The sequence below is a fragment of the Oncorhynchus mykiss genome, chromosome 23 (genome assembly GCF_057628025.1).
Source record: "Oncorhynchus mykiss isolate SJ-2025 chromosome 23, ASM5762802v1, whole genome shotgun sequence".
Taxonomy (NCBI): Eukaryota; Metazoa; Chordata; class Actinopteri; order Salmoniformes; family Salmonidae; genus Oncorhynchus; species Oncorhynchus mykiss.
Genome location: NC_143044.1, coordinates 13,888,467 through 13,908,817, shown reverse-complemented (window position 1 = coordinate 13,908,817; position 20,351 = coordinate 13,888,467). Strand labels below are relative to the sequence as shown.

At 39.7% G+C, this 20,351-nt stretch overlaps 1 protein-coding gene across 2 annotated transcripts; it reads left to right on the top strand.

Annotated features, from left to right (window-relative positions):
• The first annotated feature begins 8,742 nt into the window (after nucleotides 1–8,742).
• LOC100136042 (pleckstrin) lies at nucleotides 8,743–17,078 on the top strand. 2 transcript variants are annotated; one of them, XR_005039090.2, is made up of 10 exons: nucleotides 8,743–9,084; nucleotides 11,071–11,226; nucleotides 11,330–11,511; nucleotides 11,647–11,738; nucleotides 11,868–12,052; nucleotides 13,256–13,360; nucleotides 14,095–14,178; nucleotides 14,404–14,476; nucleotides 14,893–15,043; nucleotides 16,295–17,078. XR_005039090.2 is itself a non-coding variant. In NM_001124363.1 (9 exon segments), coding segments are annotated over 9 exon segments (1,059 nt in total). In that variant the 5' UTR covers nucleotides 9,005–9,042; the 3' UTR covers nucleotides 16,435–17,066.
• The last annotated feature ends 3,273 nt before the right edge of the window (nucleotides 17,079–20,351 follow it).

The following is a 20,351-nucleotide window of genomic DNA, read 5'->3' as shown; positions in this document are numbered from 1 at the left end:
GGATCATATCACCTCTACCTTACCTGACACCCTATATCCACTTCAAATTGCTTACACACTGCCATATCCCATCTGGACAAGATGAATACTGTTCATTGACTATAAATTAGCCTTCAACACCATAGTACCCTCCAAGCTCATCATTAAGCTTGGGGCCCTGGGTCTGAACTCCGCCCTGTGCACCTTGGATCTGAACTTCCTGATGGGCCACCTCCCAGGTGGTGAAGGTAGGAAACAACACCTCCACTTCGCTGATCCTCAACACAGGGGCCCCACAAGGGTGCATGATAAGCCCCCTCCTGTACTCCCTGCCAGGGAGTACAGGAAAATAAACTCTCTCTCAATGTCAACAAAATTAAGGCACTGATCTTGGACTTAAGGAAAAAGCAGAGGGAGCATGCTTTTTTTTTTTTTCAATCCACATTGACGGGACCGCAGTGGAGAAGGTGGAAAGCTTCAAGTTCCTCGGCGTACACATCACTGACAATCTGAAATGGTCCACCCCCACAGACAGTGTGGTGAAGAAGGCGCAACAACGCCTCTTCAACCTCAGGAGGCTGAAGAAATTTGGCTTGGCCCGTAAGACCCTCAGAAACTTTTACAGATGCACAACTGAGAGCATCCTGTCGGGCTGTATCACCTCCTGGTATGGAAACTGCACTGCCCGCAACCACAAGGCTCTCCAGAGGGTGGTACATTCCCGCCAATGCATTTTTTTATTTTTTATTTTACCTTTATTTAACCAGGCAAGTCAGTTAAGAACAAATTCTTATTTTCAATGACGGCCTGGGAACAGTGGGTTAACTGCCTGTTCAGGGGCAGAACGACAGATTTGTACCTTGTCAGCTCGGGGGTTTGAACTCACAACCTTCCGGTTACTAGTCCAACGCTCTAACCACTAGGCTACCCTGCCGCATCACCGGGGGCACACTGCCTGCCCTCCAGGACACCTACAGCACCTGATGTCACAGGAGGGCCAAAAATATAATAATAAGACATCAACCACCCGAGCCACAGCCTGTTCACACTGTTATCATCGAGAAAGTGAGGTCAGTACAGGTGCATCAAAGCTGGGACCGAGAAACTGAAAAACAGCTTCTATCTCAAGGCCATCAGACTGTTAAGTAGCCATCACTAGCCGGTTACCACCCGGCTACTCAACCCTGCACCTTAGAGGCTGTTCCCTTATATACATAGAATCGCTGGCCACTTTAATAATTGAAACTAGTCACTTTAACTATGTTTACTTGCTGCTTTACTCATCTCATATGTATATACTGTATTTAGTCAATGCCACTCCGACATTGCTCATCCTAATATTTATATATTTCTTAATTCCAGTATTTTACTTTTAGATTTGTGTATTGTTGTGAATTCTTAGATACTACCGAACTGTTGGAGCTAGGAACACAAGCATTTCACTACACCTGCAATAACATCTGATAAATATGTGTGACACCAATAAAATTAGATTTTTTATTACTTGATTCCTATTTATGTGCTAAAACATTTAAAACAGTTAGTCATCCATAGATCCTGAGAGACAGTGAACACAAATATAGCTTAGTTAAAATCAAAATGTTTTACCTACCCTACAGCCATCATTAGCATTGCTACTAGCAAAGCATGCCCAAATCCTCAAAGTCACTTCAAACCAACTGTTATAGCCACCAAAATACCATAACAAGTTGCACATATAGAATTTGAGGGTTTTATAGGAATTATGGTATTTACGGTGGGGTCTGAAATTATTTACACACTTGATAAAGATGAGTAAAAAAAATACTTAACTATATTGTACAGTATGTAAAAAAAAATGGGAAATTGTTATTTTACACTAATACAATTGCTTAGAGAAAGAGATTTTGTTTAACAAAAAATATATATATTGATACCCCTGTTTTCAACACCTTTTAATACCTTACCTTGTGAGTAAAATGGCACTGAGCCTTTTTTCTTTGTCATCCAACAAATGTAACCGGTGCTTTGGTCAACTGACACAAAAATAGAGCTCTTTGGCTACACACGTGGTGGGTTTGGCATCGAAATGAGAATGCATACAAAGCTATACAGCTATCTTTGTAGATTCAGATCATATCTGAGTTCTGTATTGCAGTTCCATCAAGTATTTATACCTTTGGCATAATTTTTATACCATTGGCAGATTTTATACTTACAAAAATAAGGTATTCTTTGCTTTGTACACTGTCATATGATATGTGGTATAGAATGATACAATCAGAGGCGAGTACATGGGGAGCTATATCTCTGCAGATGATCTGTTTATCTGGTCAAAATCACTTATACATGTCCCCCTCCCTCCACCCTCTGGTGGTATCGATAACTTGTTATTATATCTCCAGAGAAAACTAGATTCAACTAAAGGTCCTATCTATCAAATTACTATAGGCAGAATTAGGTGTTTTTGTGGTATATGGCCAATATACCACTGTACTTGTAAAACACACAATTGTCAATTGCATTACAGCATATCAGACAATACCACAAGTTTGACGTAGAACTACTTTATTACTGTTTATGCTCGTAACCGGTTTATAATAGCAGTGGGAGTTTGTGGTACATGGACAATATACCACTGCTAAGGGCTGTTTCCAGGCACTTCAATTCACATCGTGCCTAAGAACAGCCCTTAGGTGTGGTATATTTAAGAAATAAGGTCAAAGGTGGTGTGGTATATTGTCTGATATACACATGGCTGGAATGCTTTTTCAGCCAATCAGCATTCAGGACCAAAACTACCTGGTTTATAATTAAGAAATAAGGCACAAGGGGTGTGGTATATTGCCAATGTACCACGGTTAAGTTCTGTTCTTATGCAGAACGTATCACGGAGTGCCTGGACACAACCCTTAGCCGTGGTATATTGGCCATATACCACAAACCCCCGAGGTGCATTATTGCTATTAGAAACTGGTTATCAACGTAATTAGAGGTGTAAAAATACATTTTGTCATACCCGTGGTATACGGTCTGATATACCACGGCTGTCAGCCAATCCTACAAATCAGAGTGATCATTCTACAGTGGTCACTGCAGCATACGCTCAGGCTGGTGTGATTACAATGCATATTTAGAACATCCAAAAATCAGCATTTGTACTGGCCACACTGCTTTTTCACAGAAGCATTTTGCACAATCACAATACTTCCTTCTTCACAGTCCTTCCTTTTCCAGTTCTTCTATAACACAGACTCCAAGGCAAATCAGGGGGAGAAAAATATATTTATTCAAAGAGAACAAATCATAGTTGTTATGCTGGAAAGTAGATGGCAGATGTTCATTCTTCCCTGTCCTCAATCAAGAGGCAACTTCGGGATGCTGGCCTTCTAGGCAGAGTTCCTCTGTTCATTGTCTGTGTTCTTTTGCCCATCTTAATATATTCTTTTTATCGGCCAGTCTGAGTTACGGCTTTTTCTTTGCAACTCTGCCTAGAAGGCCAACATCCCGGAATCGCCTCTTCACTTTCGACTTTGAGACTGGTGTTTTACGGATACTATTTAATAAAGCTGAAAGTTGAGGACTTGTGAGGCATCTGTTTCTCAAATTAGACACTCTAATGTACTTGTCCTCTTGCTCATTTGTGCACCGGTCCCACCCACTCCTCTTTCTCTTCTGGTTAGAGCCAGTTTACGCTGTTCTGTGAAGGGAGTAGTACACAGCGTTGTACGAGATCTTCAATTTCTTGGCAGTTACTTCCATGGAATTGTCTTCATTTTTCAGAACAAGAATAGACTGACGAGTTTCAGAAGAAAGGTCTTGGTTTCTGGCCATTTATAGCCTGTAACCGAACCCACAAATGCTGATGCTCCAGATACTCAACTAGTTTAATTTGGGATAGGGGGCAGCATTTTCACTTTGGGATGAATAGCGTGCCCAGAGTGAACTGCCTCCTACTCTGTCCCAGATGCTAAAATATGCATATTATTATTAGTATTGGATAGAAAACACTCTGACGTTTCTAAAACGGTTTGAATGATGTCTGTGAGTATAACAGAACTCATATGGCAGGCAAAAACCTGAGAAAAAATCCAACCAGGAAGTGGGAAATCTTAGTTTTGTAGATTTTCAACTCAGCCCCCATTGAATATACAGGGTGATATTAGTTAAGTTTCACTTCCCAATGCTTCCACTAGATGTCAACAATATTTAGAACCTGTTTTGAGGATTCTACTCCAAAGGAGGGGCTCATAAGGGCTCTTTCAGTGAGTGGTCTGGCAGAGTGCCACAGCCTCAGTCTGGCGCGCTCACGTGAAAGGTAGCTACGTTCCACTTCATTTGTACAGACAAAGGAATTGTCCGGTTGGAACATTAATGAAGTTTTATCTTAAGCAATGGCTTTTTTTCTGGACACTCTTCCATAAAGCCCAGCTCTGTGGAGTGTACAACTTAAAGTGGTACTATGGATAGATATTCCAAACTCCGCTGTGGGTGCTTTGTAGCTCCTTCAGGTTTATCTTTGGTCTCTTTGTTGCCTCTCTGATTAAAGCCCTCCTTGCCTGGTCTGTAAGTTTTGGTGGGCAGCCCTCTCTTTGCAGGTTTTTCGTTGTGCCATATTCTATACATTTTTTAATAATGGATTTAATGGTGCTCTGTGGGATGTTCAAAGTTTCTGATATTTTTTTATAACCCAACCCTGATCTGTACTTCACAACCTTGTCCCTGACCTGTTTGGAGAGCTCCTTGGTTTTCATGGTGCCACTTGCTTGGTGGTGCCCTTTGCTTACTGCTGTTGCAGACTCTGGTGCCTTTTAGAACAGGCGTATATATACAAATCATGTGACAGATCATGTGACACTTAGATTGCACCAAGGTGGACTTTATTTAACTAATTATGTGACTTCCAATGGTAATTGGTTGCACCAGATCTTATTTAGGGGCTTCATAGCAAAGGGTGAATACCTATGGACGCACCACTTTTTTTGTTTGTTTTAAACAAGTTATTTCTCCGTTTCACTTCACCAATTTAAACTATTTTGTGTATGTCCATTACATTAAAGAAAACGTGAAAAAACGACAATGGAGTGAAAACAGCAGGCATGTATTGGTTCATCTTAACATTGACCATAGGCCAAAAAGGGAAAATATAGCCAACATTGGTTCCAGAATACATTATCTACTGTACATTATTGGAATTGAATGACGTGACCTGAACACATGTTAGCTCCTTTCAGCTGTAGTGAAGAAAACATCTTTGATATTCTCCTGGTTCTAGACTGTTCTTGTTCTGACAAATCTGCTGACAAAATGCATGGTGACATTTGGTGCACTACCTCTGTATCCACAGGGCTGTCAGGGAGCATGTGATTGTAATGGGATATATGAGCCATGACTTGAATAAAACAACATTTGATAAGACAGTTATCCACAGCCAATGCTATGTTATCGCTTTCACAAAGTATGCCATGTTGATGTAAAAATCCAACATTTCCAGCATTTGACGACCGACTGGTGGGCATGGATTCACATTGAGAACACAATGCGTCATCTTGTGCTGTAATCGTTTGATAAGTTTGTGACTGTATGAACATAGTTGGAACTCTTTTGGATCAATCAGCTTACAATAATGGCATAACTGTACACATGCTGGATTCCCGACATACTTCACTTCACTCTTTGGAAACCACATCAGTTGTGTAGCTTAAAATAAACTGTGGGTTTGATTTAAATACAAAAAGAAATTGAAGTTCATAAGCACTCAACTCCAAAGGGAGGTGTGGAGGAGAAAAGGGGAGGGGTAATATACTTAGTATTTCAGGTGTTTCATCATGTTTACCTCACATTCCTCTCAGTTGAACACATCTTCCATGTACCAGAGTGACAACTTGACCCACTTCTCTAATCCTACACTAACACAGGATGTGCTGCATGCGCAACACGTTATCACTCCACTTCACAGTTCCTGCTTCTGTTCATCTGCTTCAGCCAAATTGAAGGGAAATTGAGGGTGAGAGGGGTATGGAGAAGATAGGCTAAGAACAAAATGGGTCAGCTTCACATCTATTAACAAGCATGTTACATTGAGTCGCAAGAACTGATGACTTTTGGGAACTCACCAGTGGTAAAGGGAACACAACACAATCACCCCACTGACCACAGTCGTCAATTCAACGCCTGTTCCATTTTGGTTCAATGTAATTTCACTTAAATGACATGGAAACAATGTTGATTCAAACAGTGTGTACTCAGTGGGACAAATGCAGCGTGTCCTTACAAAGAAACGTAAAAAAAAGAAAAAAACTGGAGAAAAAAAGGAAATGACCAAGTTTTTTTTTTTTTCTAATCCCGCTGTAATGGCATAGTCTTTGAAGTGTCACAAAGAACTCCTTCCACAAACTCCTATAACAAACATACCCACACGCATTGTGTATAACAGTCAGTGCTCGCAACCAACTTTCCAAATATAACTGAATGTCCTCAGTGTGCCCCTTCGCCTGCTTTATTTGTCAGTGAATGAATATTCCATTGCCAGGGACCATGGTCGTTTTCCAATCACTGCATCTGAGAGACGAGCCTCAGGGTGGCACGTAATGCATCTCAATCTCCCAATAAACTCATCACCATCACCCATCACTGATGTTTATTAAAAGTAAAGAGTGATTTAAGTGATTTAAGCCCACAGAATGTACAGTATGTTTTTTTATTCATTGTCTTCTATTACAGACCTCACAGATCACAATCCAGGGATTTGAGTTCTTCAGAGTCTTATAAAGATAGGATGGTAATCACAAGGTGACAAATAAACAGAGCAGCTATTTATTGGCACAACTGTAGGTTAAAGCATATTTGTAGTAGCCTAACCTTTCTCTACTTTGTCATTAGAGCTAGTCTTTTGAGTCATGTATTATGTTGTGTGAATGATTTCAACAGATCTTTATGTCACCACTCCTCCCTCAATTCACCAGCAGATGCCACTCTTTAATTTGTATTACATCTCATTGTAAACATTATTAACTACTTTAATTATCTCTCTCTCTATATATATATATATATACATGTATATATCTTGTCTCTGCTTTTCCTTGACACTTCTGTTATTTTGTTATTTATCTAGCTTTTTCGTCTTTGTCCCTTGCTGAAATGTCCAAGCACAATGCAAATATAATGCAGTCAGTGCATGGCAAAGATGCTGCTGTGTTTGTTGTTTTGTGTCTATGTGGCGTCCTCTGGAGGGCATTTTACTACATCACACTTTAGTTGACGAAGAGCTTATTGAAACTCTGACAGATGTACTTCCCTCAGACGTTTGTTAAAATTGTCATGGAAAGGCAACACATTTGAGAGTTAGTAACTACCCGTGTCTGTGTCCTGAAGTTAAATTTAAGTTATTCACAAACCACGTTTTTATGCATGTAGAGTCACACAGTATTAATACAAATCAAGACAGCTGTGATGGAAACAGGAAGTTTCGATTCAATTTTAGAAATGGCTAAAGATAATATTGGATCTTTTCGCTTCTGTAAAATCAATTATGCGTGAAATGCCAGTGGAAACGTCTTTATGCGCAAATATTGATATAATAACCATCATATTGAACTAAAGTTGGACACGATGATATGGTGTGTGGTCCTTCCACTACAACTCGGGAAATCAGGCAGTTTATTCGGCTACAGAGTCAATAATTTATGATGAACCTCACAGAGTGGTGAAAGTGTACGGTGGTCTGATTCTGGTGACATGATGATCTAGGCTTTACTGCCATTTGTCAAATACAAATATTCTCGCTCTTATCTGTGAGCTGTTGGCTAGAGTCCAAGTGCCAAGACCAGAGCAGGCACATTTGCTATTTAATGCAACAGTTTTTGTGAGAAAGCACTATCGGTAGAGAAAAAACAACAACATGAAAACACATTGAATTTGAGATTATTGTTTGGTAATGAAAACTTTTGATTATAAAAAGTATGTGTGCACTACATCTGATTTTTATCTGCAACGTCCATTTGGTGGAAACAAACCACTGCTTGGAAAATGTGAATATTCTCTTCATGCTGATTTCTTTATAGTCACATGAAAATCTGTCACCAATTGGATGGAAACCGAGCTAGTGTGGACAAAAGTTCTAGACTTCTGCAGGAAGAGTTACAGCAGATACATTCCACTGAGACCACAGGCATGGTGGCAACACTTGATTAAATGTGGTAAGGTGTAAAGTGAAACCACATCCTGCCAAGATAACAACACACCATGTCATTGGATTTCGTTGAAAAGTTTGGTGGAAAAAAAACATTGATTACTTTTTTCAAATCCAATCAGTTTTCCACGTTGATACAACATCAATGTTGATACAACTTCAACATCATCACATTGGATTTGTTGATGTTGTTGAAATTATGTGCCCAGTGGGATTGTTTCAGATGATCCAAAATGGCTATTTTACATTTATTAGCCTCCACACTGATGTAAAAAAATAAAATCAATAAATGAGTTTACCCTGATAATTTACTTGGTGTCTAACTCCCAGTCCACCATACTGTGAGATTGGAATGCTGTTTCAGTAAGAAAGTATTCAGCTTATTCTTAACAGCCTCTTTTGTTGCCATGACAAAAAAAATCAACCAGCATATCGCACCCAACACTACACTTGTCTGTCCAATGCATGTACATAGTTTGCCTGCTCCATAGCAAGCTGCTCTATTCATTGGTGAAGTCATTTAATGTTGAGCTAAATTTAAAAAAATATATATATTTAAGAGGTTTAAAAAGGAACAGAAAGGAGCAACCCCTGACTACAACCAAGGTTCAATATCAAACAGTTACATAGGCATCCTCTCTTTGACCAAGTCCAAACAGGGAGAGAATGAGCCGTGGCCAACCATTTTTACTACCACTGAGTAGGAAGGGGAAGCCATGCAAGCCACCAGCATTGTGACACACCCCAATGAACTTCCCCCTATCTCTAGCAGAAGCACACAATACTGGAGGTTGTATGTGAGGGTGATGGGTGTTCCTCCTAAAACTACTGTAGAGAAAGAGTGACCGTGTCTGCATCAGTCACTCAGATACGGAGACCAGCAGCCAGAGGATATGGAGCCAAAACAGATCAAAGAAGGATACCTGGTCAAAAAGGTGAGGGTGATAGAGGAAAACATGTTCCTCTTAAAAAAAAACTTGATTACTATAGGTCTTTGTGTTGAACTTGGGCCAGAATGTAATACTGTAGATGTGTTGTGGACGGCTTAGTTATCAGAAAATAGATGATCTCACATTTGAGAACGTTAGGGACAAGATCCATCAATGTAGAGACTGACAAGAGCTAGTAACATCGTCAGCTGGCACTATATTTGACTTTTTACATGTCCTACTTAAGTTGTCAGTCAAGTGCTCTAAATTAAACTGGAAGTTAGTAGATTAGTTCTAGAACTATTTGCATTTGCCCTGAGACGCTTTCCACATGAAAAAAATGATATAGTGTGTACTATGGTAGAAATACTACAGTATTCACTGTAGTGTTGTTGCGGACTTTACTGCAGTATTTACTTCAGTACGATAAAAACACAACAGTGAATACTATAGTATTTACTGCAGTATTTACAGTTTACTATAGTATACATACTTTAGTAAAAAAAAAGAGTAGTATATACTAGATAAATTACTGTAGTGTTTTTGCCGATTGTAGTATGGTATACTGTAGTATTTACTGTAGTGTTTTGGGGGACATTACTGTAGTGTTTACTGTAGTATTTTTGTTTTATTATCTTTGACATAGAGGAAACCTACTGGAGAAATAATAAGAGAACAAATGTGCCATAACCTGTAGGTAGGGCAAACTGGGTTCTGAACAGAGAATTCAGTGCTTCTGCTCTTGTCTATAACCATATGCTTTATACATGGCATGTAGGTTTCTTACTTACGGAGTGCACAAATTGGGATATGGGGGAGGGGAATGGGCAGAATATATGCAAAGTACATACTGTAGTGTGTACTATAGTGAAAAAAATGTAGTGTTTTTGTGGACTGTAGTGTTTTGGCAGAGGTTTTTGCAGTATTTAGTACACAGTTATTTTTGTGGATATTGTAGTATTTACTATAGTATTCTACAGTATACTACAACATTCTAAACTAAGTACTACACATGATCGAGGAATAGTACAGTCTGTAGTATAAGTACTACACATGATCTAAGAATAGTATAGTGTGTAGTGTAGTTTCCTACAGCACACGTTGTTTTTTGTAATTTAGCTTAATTTAGAGAGAGACATGAGCAGATAGCAACAACTGTTTCCCCCACATACCACATTATCTGAAAATAGTCTTCACTCTTTGTATTTCTCATGGCCTGACAAATGACTAACTCAGATGATTGGTCCCGTGACTCTTAGTTTGGGGTCAGATGAAGATGGATAACCCATGACCTCACTGGATTAATCATAATCTATATAACTTAATCTATTGAGTAGAAGATGATTATGTCATGTCACATACTATACTGTTCTTTGCGTATAAACTTTTGCCTGTGCTATTCTTATGCCCTCCGATTGTTATCAGTTGTTCAGTATCATTGGTTCATATTAGTAGAAGTATAGGTAGTGCCTGTGATACTTTTGCATCATACATCTGCATCTATGTTGAACCTTCATTAACAAAGATGAGTGAAACTGAAAAGAGAACATTTCACGAAATTGGGTATTGGATTGATGATTTCCTATGCGTATGCTTCCTTTTTGTATTACCTTTTTCTTTTTTGCTCTTGAGAATATTCTCTATTTGTAAGGATTGATTAAGCAACATTAAAATACTAAAATACATTATTCATGTTAGCTACAGTATATACATTTCATGCCCAGCATCCAGGCAAGCTGATATGGATTTGATAACACTTTACATGATATTTCTCTTATACCTGTCTGTTAACAATGTAATCTACTTTAATCTACATGTTTCTAATTGTAATGTATTTGAATTTGAGGAACAGAGTTGAGCGGTTGTGGAATATCTGTGGTATAGGGACAGATTCACTTGTGTAATAACAGAAACAGCTCAACTCAATGACTACACAATCACAATGTGATTACAAATTCTAACAACATGTACATTTCCTCCTTTACTCCTCAGGGCACAGTGCTGAACTCATGGAAAGTGGTGTGGGTGGTGTTGTCTGAAGATGGGGTGGAGTTCTTCAAGAGAAAGACAGACGACGCTTCCAAAGGAATGATCCCACTGAAGGGAGCTGTTCTGACCAGCCCCTGTCAGGACTTCAGCAAGAGGACGGTACGGTCACGTCACCTTTCAGTATTAAATACGAGTGTAAGTGTCTATCATTACTGTAGTGCCCCTCCCCCCCATGTACTGCAACATTGTCATTTTCTTGCAGTTTGTTTTTAAGCTGAGAACGGCCAAGAACCAGGACCATTACTTCCAGGCATCCCACCTGGAGGAGAGAGAGTCCTGGGTGAAGGACATCAAGAGAGTCATCACCTGTCTGCAGGGGGACAGAAAGTTCACCAGGAAGTCCACAAGGAGGTCCATTCGCCTCCCTGATACCATCAACCTCAGGTATGACCTATGACCTGACATACAAACTACCTATAATCCATGACTACACTTACAGGAGCTACGTACAGGTAATTGGAACTAAGTCATTTGATAACTTACGAAGTCTTGTCTACTTTCTTGTCTGCCTTTTCTCAGTGAGCTGTACATTCTAATGAGAGACCAGGAGGATGGTGTCAAAGAGCTGAAGCTGGAGAAGGAGAAGAGAGTCTACAATCACTGCTTCACAGGTACAGTAGCACAAAAATGTATTTGGACTTAGGTGACAGTGGATTTCCTTTAACTTGTTTTGAGTCATTGAGTCTCATTGCGATAGATCATACCACTTTTGATTATCTTCTTTATGCATGTCTCTTCAGGTGGTACGGTGGTGGACTGGCTGATTTCTAAGGACAAGGCCAGGAACAGGCATGAGGCTCTGATGTTGGCTACAGGACTCCTTACCGAAGGTTTCCTGCAGCCCGCAGGGGACATGTCCAAAGAGGCAGTCGAGGGAGGAGCAGAGTCTGCCGTCCTCGATGATCCAGATGCACTCTATTACTTTGTGAGTGGATGGGTTGATTATTGTTGTTAGTAATGTAGCTGCTAGTCTCAATATATTATTCCATATATGCTAGAAGATATGGAGATATAGTGGTCCTTTGCTAGAAGACCACACAGATTGGGATATGTTTGACCACTTCTGATGTTAGAAACATACTGTACATATAGTACCAGTCAAAAGTTTGTACACACCTACTCATTCAAGTTTTTTTTGTGTTTTTTTTACTATTTTCTACTTTGTAGAATAATAGTGAAGACCGCAACACTATGAAATAACACGTAATCATGTAGTAACTAAAAAAAGTCATTTAACAAATCAAAATATATTTTAGATACTTCAAAGTAGCTACCCTTGATGACAGCTGTGCCCACTGTTGGCCTTCTCTCAACCAGCTTCACCTGGAATGATTTTCCAACAGTCTTGAAGGAGTTCCCACACATGCTGAGCACTTGTTGGCTGCTTTTCCAACTCATCCCAAACCATCACAATTGGGTTGAGGTTGGTTGATTGTGGAGTCCAGGTCATCTGATGCAGCACGCCATCACTCTCCTTCTTGGTCAAATAGCCCTTACACAGCCTGGAGGTGTGCTGAGTCATTGTCCTGTTGAAAACAAATGATAGTCCCACTAAGCGCAAACCAGATGGGATGGTGTATCGCTGCAGAATTCTGTGGGAGCCATGGAGGTTAAGTGTGCCTTGAATTCTAAATAAATCACTGCACCCCCACACCATCCCACCTCCTCCTCCATGCTTCACGGCGGGAACCACACATGCAGAGAACATCCATTCACTTACTCTGCGTCTCACAAAGACATGGCGGTTGCAACCAAAAATCTCACATTTGGACTCATCAGACCAAAGGACAGATTTCCACCTGTCTAATGTCCATTGCTGGTGTTTCTTGGCCCAAGCAAGTCTCTTCATCTTATTCTTGTCATTTAGTGTTTCACGCAGTCTGATTCACGCAGTCTCCTCTGAACAGTTGATTTTGAGATGTGTGTTTTACTTGAACTCTGGAGCATACATTTGGGCTGCAATTTCTGAGGCTGGTCTAATTAACTTATCCTCTGAAGCAGAAGTAACTCTTGGTCTTCCTTCCCTCATGAGAGGGAAAAAGCTACAATGTATTTATTATAAGTGAGTTTTAAATTATGAGATAATACTATATCCAAATGGGAATTTACATTGTACGGTGTGTTGCAGGCAGACAGTGGGTTCTTCTGTGAAGGCTACTCCAGTGATGAAGATGTGATTTTGAAGGAGGAATTTAGGGGTAACATAATAAAACAGGGCTGCTTACTCAAACAGGTAAGACTGTCTAAACACTCATTGAATATCTAGGGGATGAACAATTGTGATTATTACCGGATTACCAGCAGCATACCACCCTGCATCCCACTGCCAGCTTGCTTCTGAAGCTAAGCAGGGTTGGTCCTGGTCAGTGCCTGGATGGGTGACCACATGCTGCTGGAAGTGGTTTTGGAGGGCCAGCAGGAGGCACTCTTTCCTCTGGTCTAAAATAAATATCCCAATGTGCCAGGGCAGTGATTGGGGACATTTCCCTGTGTAGGGTGCTGTCTTTCAGATGGGATGTTAAACGGGTGTCCCGACTCTCTGATGTCATTAAAGATCCAATGGCACTTATTGTAAGTGTAGGGCTGTTAACCCCAGTGTCCTGGCTAAATTCCCAAGCTGTCTCTCATACCATCACAGTCACCTAATCATCCCCAGTTTACAATTGGCTCATTCATCCCCCTCCTCTCCCCTGTACCTATTCCCCAGGTTGTTGCTGTAAATGAGAATGTGTTCTCGGTCAATTTACCTGGTAAAATAAAAATATATATATTTTGGGATGTCCTGAATGATGCTTTATTCCACACTTAAAGGGGTAATCTGCAGGCAGAAATTGTGTAAAGTACTAAATCTATAAAAAGGATGTAAAGTACCCCACACACAGCACCATATCTGTGGTCGGTACTGTTTTCACAACTGATAGTACCATCCATGAGGGTTTGTTTTCATGCTCACTCTTTTTCCCCCAGGGTCATCGGAGGAAAAACTGGAACGTGCGGAAGTTCATCCTCCGGGATGATCCTGCTTATATTCACTATTACGACCCCTCCAAGGTACAGGATTACAGCAGAGTGGAACATGACACAAAATTATTTTCAATTTCAATATAATTTTTCAAGAATATAAAAATGTGTCTTTCTCAATCTTTCCCTCGCTCTTGGCTAATGTCTTTCATTCATCTCCATCCTGACTTTGTCTCTCTAGCTAATCTGTTATTTTCTCTCTCTCTTTGCCCTCAATCCCTCTTTCTCCCCCTTCCCCACCCTCTCTTTCTGTAGGTTGATGAGAACCCTTTGGGCTCTATCCACCTGCGAGGGTCTGTGATCACAGCAGTGGAGTTTGTTCCTGAGGGTGAGTTAATTACTGGGGGGTGAATTTACACCGATCCAAATCCCACACTGAGTTCATTTACATGCACAGTAATAATTCGATATTAAACTGATTATGGCAGCAGGCAGATTATGCAATAGTCATGTAAACGCCTTACTCTGCTTATCTTAATTAGCTTAAGGTCAAAATCGAAGTAAGTGTACGCCGATTAATAACACCTGTTTTTTTTGTAATCTTTCAAATTGTTAGTACAGTGACAAGAAAAAGTATGTGAACCCTTTTGAATGACCTGGATATCTGCATAAATTGGTCGTAACTTCACATCTGATATTCATCTAAGTCACGACAATAGTCAAACACAGTGTGCTTAAACTAATAACACACAAATTATGATATTTGTCTTGTCTATATTGAATACATCATTTAAACATTCACAGTGTAGGTTGGAAAAAGTATGTGAACCCAAGGCTAATGACCACCAAAAGTGAATTGGAGTCGGGATTCAGCTAACCTGGAGTCCAATCAATGAGACGAGATTGGAGATGTTGGTTTGAGCTGCCCTGCCCTACAAAAAAACACTCACAAAATGTAAGTTTGCTATTCACGAGAAGAATTGCCTAATGTGAACCATGCCTCGAACAAAATAGATCTCAGAAGACCTAAGCTTAAGAATAGTTTACTTTCAAAAAGCTGGAAAGGGTTACAAATGATCTCTAAAAGCCTTGATGATCATCAGTTCACGGTAAGACAAATTGTCTATAAATGGGAAAAAATCAACACTGCTGCTACTCTCCCTAGGAGTGGCCATCCTGCAAAGATTACTGCAAGATCACAGCACAAAATGCTCAATGAGGTTAAAAAGAATCCTAGTGTGTCAGCTAAAGTCTTACAAAAATCTCTGGAACATGCTAACATCTCTGTTGACGAGTCTACGATACGTAATACATTAAACCAGAATGGTGTTCATGGGAGGAAACCATGGAAGAAGCCACTGGTGTCTAAAAAAAACGGATGTTTGAAAAAGAGCACCTGGATGTTCCACAGCACTACTGGCAAAAAATTATGTATACAATCTTTATATGTCCGAACTCAAAATCAAACATGCTTCCGGAAAATAAAATGGTCGCTGTGGTAGAACATTTATTTTGATTATTTAGATTTTATGCATTAATCAGAATGCCATAAGGTAGCCTATTTTTAGATGTGTCCATATAAATATGTTTATTAGGGAAATCGTTCTTCTTGCAAGGCATGTAAACGTTGTAATCAAACTATTAAATTAATCTGACTATCTCCCACAATAATCACAATATTGTATGCATGTAACTGTACTCACTGTGACTTAGTGCTCAATTCATTGCGGTTGTTTTGGCGGTGTCAGAGGTGGAACTGAGTTAGAGCTGTCAAATCCACAAGTGGCTCCAGGCATTACACCTAAAGATGCCATTGCCCATGCAGCCTTGTTTACAAGTTTGAAACACTAGAAGGTGACATATAATCTACACCCTGATTAGGATTGTAGAAATACTCAATATTTTGTTTCATGATTTTTCAATTTGAGTGTAATTATGGCCTACACTTTCTCATTCTGAACTGCGTGAATGGGGGGGGGGGGGGGGGGGGGGGGCTTCGTGACCATGATCACAAGAGCAGCTGCTCACCGATTTGACTGCTCCAACCCAGTTCCACCTCTGACACCGCCAAATCATCCACTATGCGGGTGTCTGCTATCCCGGTTAATGCTTGATCTGATTGAATCTAGGACTATGAAGTTTACTGTTAGCAATTACCTTTAAACTCTTTTGACAATTTTTTCTTCTTCATTGTTTCTTGGTTCAGCCAAGAGGTATGATGTTGATGGGAATCTCTTTGAGATCATCACTTCAGACGACACACACTATTTCTTACAAGCGACTACACCCGAGGAGAGGAAGGAGTGGATCAAAGCCATCCACACTGTGTCAAAAACCGGAAAATAATTACAACAGGCCACATAGCTAATTTGAACAACTTACATTGAGGGATATGGATTATGGTTGGCATGTACAAATACTTGTTGCAGAGCCAGAAGTTATCTTAATTTAAATCATTTAGCCCTAGAATTTGAAGGATGAATGACTGATCCAAAATTCAGCTTTTACGTTTTGTATGTTTCTTATTGTAATTATGTTGAATGATTACACATTTCCTGTACATATAGATAATATGCACCCTCACATGCTTTCCTAATTCACCATGATGTGGGTGCACTCTCACCTTTAGATATGAGATACAGGCAGACTGTGAAGAAGGGTACAATGTTTTGTGTAGAAAGGTGTGAAGTTCTGTAATGGTTTCTGGTGTGGCCTTCTGCTTTTCCATCCAGCTGCCTGAAAGAAATAGGAGTGTTAGAAGAATCTCACCATTGCAGACAGTTCCTATGACTGAACACACTTATCTGAACACACTTAACACGTATCATATCCTGCCTTTGAGGACCCTTGTCACTCTGTGGTTTTCATGATGTTCTTATCCCATTTCACTTGATATGCACATGGTCTATGTACTGACTGTATATATCTCTGTGTTCTAAATCGAGTGTCTGTCAAAAAGTATAAATTAAATATCTACTCCTTGTCTCCAACTTCTGGTTTCTGTCAAAAAGTAAGTGTCCAAAAAAGTTAGTTTTCAAACAACCAAGAATTGTGTGCCCCTACTATTTGACATGTATCTTTGACTCTCCTCGTGTTAATCTACTCCGACCAGGAGTTATGACATCCTGAAAGATGTATTGCCTCCCGGATACAGTAATAGGCAGGGTTCAGAACTTTCATGAAAAGCAGAATAGCAAACATATCATATCAAACTGTGCCTTTCCAAATCATGTCCAATAAATTTAATTGTAGATAGGTGCACTCCAATAGAGTTCAAGAAACATTTCACGGATGATCAATGGAAACATCCTGAGCTCAATTTCGAGTCTCATAGCAAAGGGTCAGATACTTAGATACTTGTATGCTTGTATGCTCAATCAGATTATATGCAACGCAGAACACGCTAGATAATATCTAGTAATATCATCAACCATGTGTAGTTAACTAGTGATTATGATTGATAGTTTTTTATAAGATAAGTTTAATGCTAGCTAGCAACTTACCTTGGCTTACTGCATTCGCGTAACAGGCAGTCTCCTTGTGGAGTGCAACGAGAGAGAGGCAGGTTGTTATTGCTAGTTAACTGTAAGGTTGCAAGATTGGATCGCCCGAGCTGACAAGGTGAAAATCTGTCGTTCTGTCCCTGAACGAGGCAGTTAACCCACCGTTCCTAGGCCGTCATTGAAAATACGAATGTGTTCTTAACTGACTTGCCTAGTTAAATAAAGGTATAAAAAATTAAAAATAAATCGGCAAATCAGCGCCCAAAAATACCGATTTCAAATTGTTATGAAAACTTTGAATCGGCCCTAATTAATTGGCCATTCCGATTAATCAGTCGACCTCTAGTCTCAATGTCAACAGTGAAGAGGCGACTCCAGGATGCTGGCCTTCTAGGCAGAGTTCCTCTGTCCAGTGTCTGTGTTATTTTGCCCATCTTAATCTTTTATTTTTATTGGCCAGTCTGAGATATGGCTTTTTCTAGAACTTTAGAAGGCAGAGTTTTAAGCAGATTTAAGTCAAAACTGTATATTGGCCACTCAGGAACATTCACTATCTTCTTGGTAAGCAACTCCTATGTATATTTCGACTTGTGTTGTAGGTTATTGTCCTGCTGAAAGGTGAATTCCTCTAGGAGTGTCTGTTGTGAAGCAGGTTTTCCTGTAGGAGTCTTCCTGTGCTTAGCTCCATCCTATTTATTTTTTTTCCGGGAAAACTACCCTTTATTTACTGATGTCAAGCACACCAATACCATGATGCAGCCATTATCATGCTTGAAAATAAGGCGTCAGTTACCGTGTTGGATTGGACCCAAACATAAGGCTTTGCATTTAGGCACAAACTTTTTTTTGTAGTATTACTTTAGTGCTTTGTTGCATACAAGATGTATGTTTTGGAATATTTATGTTCTGTAAATTTGTATTATTATTTTCACTCTGTCATTGAAATCATCCTCAGTTTTCTCCCATCGCAGCCATTCAACTCTGTAACTGTTTAATTCGACTCATAATCAAATCCTTGAGCGGTTTCCTTCCTCTCCGGCAACTGAGTTAGGAAGTATGCCTGTAACTTTGTAGTGACTGGGTGTATTGATACAACATCCAAGGTATAATTAATAACTTCACCGTGCACAAAGGGATATTCTAAATCTGCTTTTTTTTCCGTATATATCTACCAATAGGTGCCATTCTTTGAGTCATTGGAAAACCTCCCTGGTCTTTGATGTTGAATCTGTGTTTGAAATTGAGAGACCTTACAGATAATTGCGTGTATGGGGAACAGAGATGAGATAGTATTCAAAAAACATGCAACTTATAGCATGTGACTTGTTAAGTAAATGTTTACTCCTGAACTTATTTAGGCCATAACAAAGGGGTTGAACTCTTATTGACTAAAGACATTATAGCTTTTCATTTTGTATGAATAACAAAGTTAGATATAAAAACATAATTCCACTTTGAAATTATGAGGTATCTAAATGCAATCATTTTAAATTCAGGGTGTAACACAACAAAATGTGGAAAAAGTAATGGGGCCTGAAATCTTTTTGAAGGTGCTGTATAAACCATACAGAGTGTAGACATAGGAGCACCCTATTACCATACATACTGTACATAAGTACCAAGCAAACTCAGACAATACAACACGTTCTAATACTTTAAAAAAAATCCTGAGTTGACTCTAAAATGTATATTCTATACCCATTTGAAAATAAAAAACATTATTTGTTTGATATGATAACATATTTTCAAAGGTGACTCCATTTAAATGTCAGTGGAACGGACACTATTGGGGTCCCGACATCATGTTTGGGAACCACTAACCGAAATGATGAAAAGAGACCAGACATATCCGAATGACTCCTCACAGGGGACCACATTGATATCCAACATGACATTAACAGAAAAATTTGTATTATGTGGAGCCATTACTCAGACATAAAAATACCCTGTCCCCAGAGAGCTGCTTCCTGTTTGAACCTTCCTGTCTGGAATCATTACTGGATGTCTAGCTTCACAGCAACCCAGACATCAAATGAAACAGCGGAGCAAAGGATAATATCCCACACATGCAATCTTGAACCTTTCAACTTAAAGTTAAAGTCAAAAATAGATGTGTAGAGGTGTGTGTTTTCTCTGATCTAAGATGCAAATTCTCAACAGAAAATAAGATGATGTGAAACGGTTGATCATCAGCAGACTAGGGATTCAAGGCACTTTGACTACAACACCTTATTACAAGAATCAATGTGAATTGAAGTTTAAATCTAGATGCGCAACTCCAGCTCTAGATCAGGGATGGACAACTCCAATCCTCGGGAGCTGGAGTGGTGTCACAGTTTTTCCGATCTCTAGCAAACACAGCTGATTACACAAATTGTATTCTGAAGATCAGAAATAGTTGAATATTGGTGTGTTAGCTGGGGCTGGGGCAAAAGGCCCCGGTGGATTGGAGCTGCCCATCCCTGGTCTAGATACTTATGTAACAATCATTATCTTGGCTTTTCTTTGCAGACACCAATGTCTACCACAATCAGAAACTGGATTTTCCCTCTCTTTTCTAACATAGTAACTTCACACTTCTCAAATGTGATCAATTTCTAATTTCACAACTCTCTGCTAGGATGTACCTCAGGGGTGTCAAACTGATTCCACGGAGGGCCAAGTGTCTGCGGGTTTTTGGATTTTCCTTTCAATTAAGACCTAGACAACAAGGTGAGGAGAGTTCCTTACAAATGTGTGGGTGCACATTTAGGTTTTTAA